Consider the following 2,813-nt stretch of genomic DNA (forward strand, 5'->3'; position numbering starts at 1 on the left):
GGGTGAGCAAGCGGCCCAGGAAGGTATGGCGTCTTGCTCCAGGACGTGGGATTTTATCCGAGCTGGAATGCATTTGATGGACGAAAGTGTGATTTTTTTTATGTTTTCTACAAAATTCTGAAACTATAGGCAGCAAACCAAAAAAAAATCAAAAGCAATACCCTATTATTGCCATCCTGATCGAAAATATATATTTTGTTGTTAGGGTAAACAAAAAGGACTTTTCACCGCTGGCCCAAATGGAAATTGGACCTATCGTTAGCATTCGTGAAAGATCAAGAATTTGAGAAAAGTTCATGGATTTGAAAAAAAAATCATGCATTTGAGAAAAGTTCGCCAATTTGAAGAAAAAGTTGATGCATCTGAAAACATTCACAAATTCAAGCAAAGTTGACAAAGTTGCAAAAACAGTTCACGCATTTGAAAAACATTAATGAAATTGGAAAATTTAGTGGATTTTAAAAATATTCATGAACTTGAGTAAAAAAATTATGGATTTGAAAAACAAATCAAGAAATTTTAAAAAATTGACGCATTTGAAAAAGATTATGAATTGAAAAAAAATCACATATCTGCAAACATGTTAAAAGAACGAAAAGCAAAAACCAAAAAAGGAGAAAAAGAAAAGGGCAATAAAAATCCAAAAGAAAAACCGGCCAAATGAACATATAAGAGACCAGCAGAAAAGAAACTTCGCCGGAAGTTCCCAAAATCATAAGAAACCAGCGCTGTGCAGTGTACATGGGCCGGCCCTTTTGTTCGTGGGCTTATGCGCGCCGTGTACGCATAAGCCATTAAACGGCGCCACAAGCGCCGAATAGGAGTTGGGAAGTCCAGCTGGCCTGCCGTTTATACAACACGCGTTTGCAGCGGGTCCGAATCGACCGTTGCCATTTCTTTATTCAAACCGCACACGATTTCCATTTCGTCTCCCCCCTTTCCGACCGTTGCAAAATCTCCCTCGAGAAGAACTCAAATTCACCCCGCCCCACGTCGCATCCCGCATCCCACACTCCCCCCTCATCCTCTTCGTCTCCCAGTACTCGAGAATCTGAGAAGTCCAGTACACGCGGCGAAGCAGCAGCAGTACATCCCGCGATGGTGTCGAGGACGCCCACGAAGGCGCCGGCGACCAGGCCCGGCACCGGCACCGGCAGCCCCGCGAAGCCGCCGTCCCCGGCGGCGAGGCGCCGCCAGGCCCTTCGTGGGGGTCGCCGCCCGTCCTCCACGAAGCGGAGGGCGTCCCCGCTCAAGTCCCTCGCGGCCGCCCCCGCAGCCGTGGCCTCCTCCTTCGGCCGCTCCGTGCGCTTCTGCCGCCGCCGCCTCATCAAGGTCTTCGCCCGCCTCGCCGTCCTCAGCTCCCCATCCAAGCGCAGGGCTGCGACCGCGGGGTTCCAGCGCCTCCGCTCCTCCTCGCCCCCGCCCACGCCGCACTTCTCCCCCCGCGCTCAGCGGCCCGGCAGGGTCCACGCCGCCGCGCTCCCGCCGCCGTCGGACCCGGAAAAGAAGACTCTTTTTCTGGACCTGGATGAGACGCTCATCCACTCCCAGACCGACCCGGCGCCGGCGCGCTACGACTTCACCGTGCGGCCGGTCATCTGCGGCAAGGCGGTCACCTTCTACGTCTGCAAGCGCCCGGGCGTCGACGACTTCCTCCGCGCGGCGGCGGAGGCCTTCGAGGTCGTCATCTTCACCGCGGGGCTGGAGCAGTACGCCTCCCTCGTGCTCGACCGCCTCGACCCCACGGGCGCGCTCATCGCGCACCGCCTGTACCGCAGCGCCTGCCGAGACGACGGCGACGGCAGGCTCGTCAAGGACCTGTCGGCCACTGGCCGGGCTCCGGACTGCGCCATCATCGTCGACGACAACCCAAACGCCTACTCCCTGCAGCCAGAGAACGCCCTCCCAGTGGCGCCCTTCATCGACGACGCCAATGACCAGGAGCTGGAGAAGGTCATGCGATTCTTGGACGCCGCCGCAGGGTTCGACGATACCAGGGAGGCCATCAGGTACTACAAGGATCTCGCCACAGCGAAGTGAGCCGAGTGCCCGGGGCGCCGGCGAGGAGATGGAGGTTGAAAATTTCCCCTTCTTGGGTTTTCCTGAATAATGGTGAACTGGTTAGCAGATGGTGGTGAGCATTGATCTTTCAGAATCTTCCTGAATGCAGTTTGTTAAATATTTTTATGTGGTTCAATGAAACTGAAACTGGAATGTGCATTGAAGATGAAATTGAGCAATATCAAGGATTACTTTTGTCGGATATTATGGTGACTGGTGAGCATTGATCTTTCGGGAACTTCTTGAATGCAGATTGCTAAATGTGTTTATGTGGTTCAAACGAAACTGAAACTGGAATTGGGTTGAAGATGAATTTACGAATAACTCGTTCCGCACACTTTCCAAATGATAACAACCCAGTTCACTACTACACCTAACAAAGCAGGACTTACTACAAGCCATGGTGGTTTGGGAACAGGGGACAACACGAGGCCAAAGCCTTCCGATCCACAAGCGACCCTCGTTCCCCGTCGCCACCTCTGTTTTTCTTAAGTGCTCGCTACCTCCGTTCTGTTTGTGTTACTCACCTCTGTTCTGTTTCTGTTACTCACATCTCTCAACAACGACTTGCTGTGAACTGAAAATCTCTCACGCAATACAGCACGCTGCAATCCTGTACTTTTTTTGTGTTCCTTTGTTTTTCTAACTTGTATATCGGACGGGGAATAGGCCCAATTGTGTCGGCCAACTGACCTGCCCTGACGCAGGGTTTAGCTTGGGTTGAACCGGACTTGTGCGCATGAGTCAAAGCG

The 2,813-nt window shown here is 52.3% G+C and overlaps 1 protein-coding gene across 1 annotated transcript; it reads left to right on the forward strand.

Moving 5' to 3' along the window:
* Positions 1-902: 902 nt before the first annotated feature.
* Positions 903-2,265, forward strand: LOC119320439 (probable C-terminal domain small phosphatase). Its single transcript, XM_037594531.1, has one exon. It carries the CDS (start codon positions 1,099-1,101, stop codon positions 2,038-2,040), a length of 942 nt encoding a protein of 313 aa, XP_037450428.1. The 5' UTR covers positions 903-1,098; the 3' UTR covers positions 2,041-2,265.
* Positions 2,266-2,813: the final 548 nt, after the last annotated feature.

This window comes from Triticum dicoccoides, chromosome 6B, assembly GCF_002162155.2.
Source record: "Triticum dicoccoides isolate Atlit2015 ecotype Zavitan chromosome 6B, WEW_v2.0, whole genome shotgun sequence".
Taxonomy (NCBI): Eukaryota; Viridiplantae; Streptophyta; class Magnoliopsida; order Poales; family Poaceae; genus Triticum; species Triticum dicoccoides.

Coding starts and splice junctions, on each gene's coding strand:
- LOC119320439 (XM_037594531.1), top strand. CDS start 1,099: ATGGTGTCGAGGACGCCCACGAAGGCGCCGGCGACCAGGCCCGGCACC.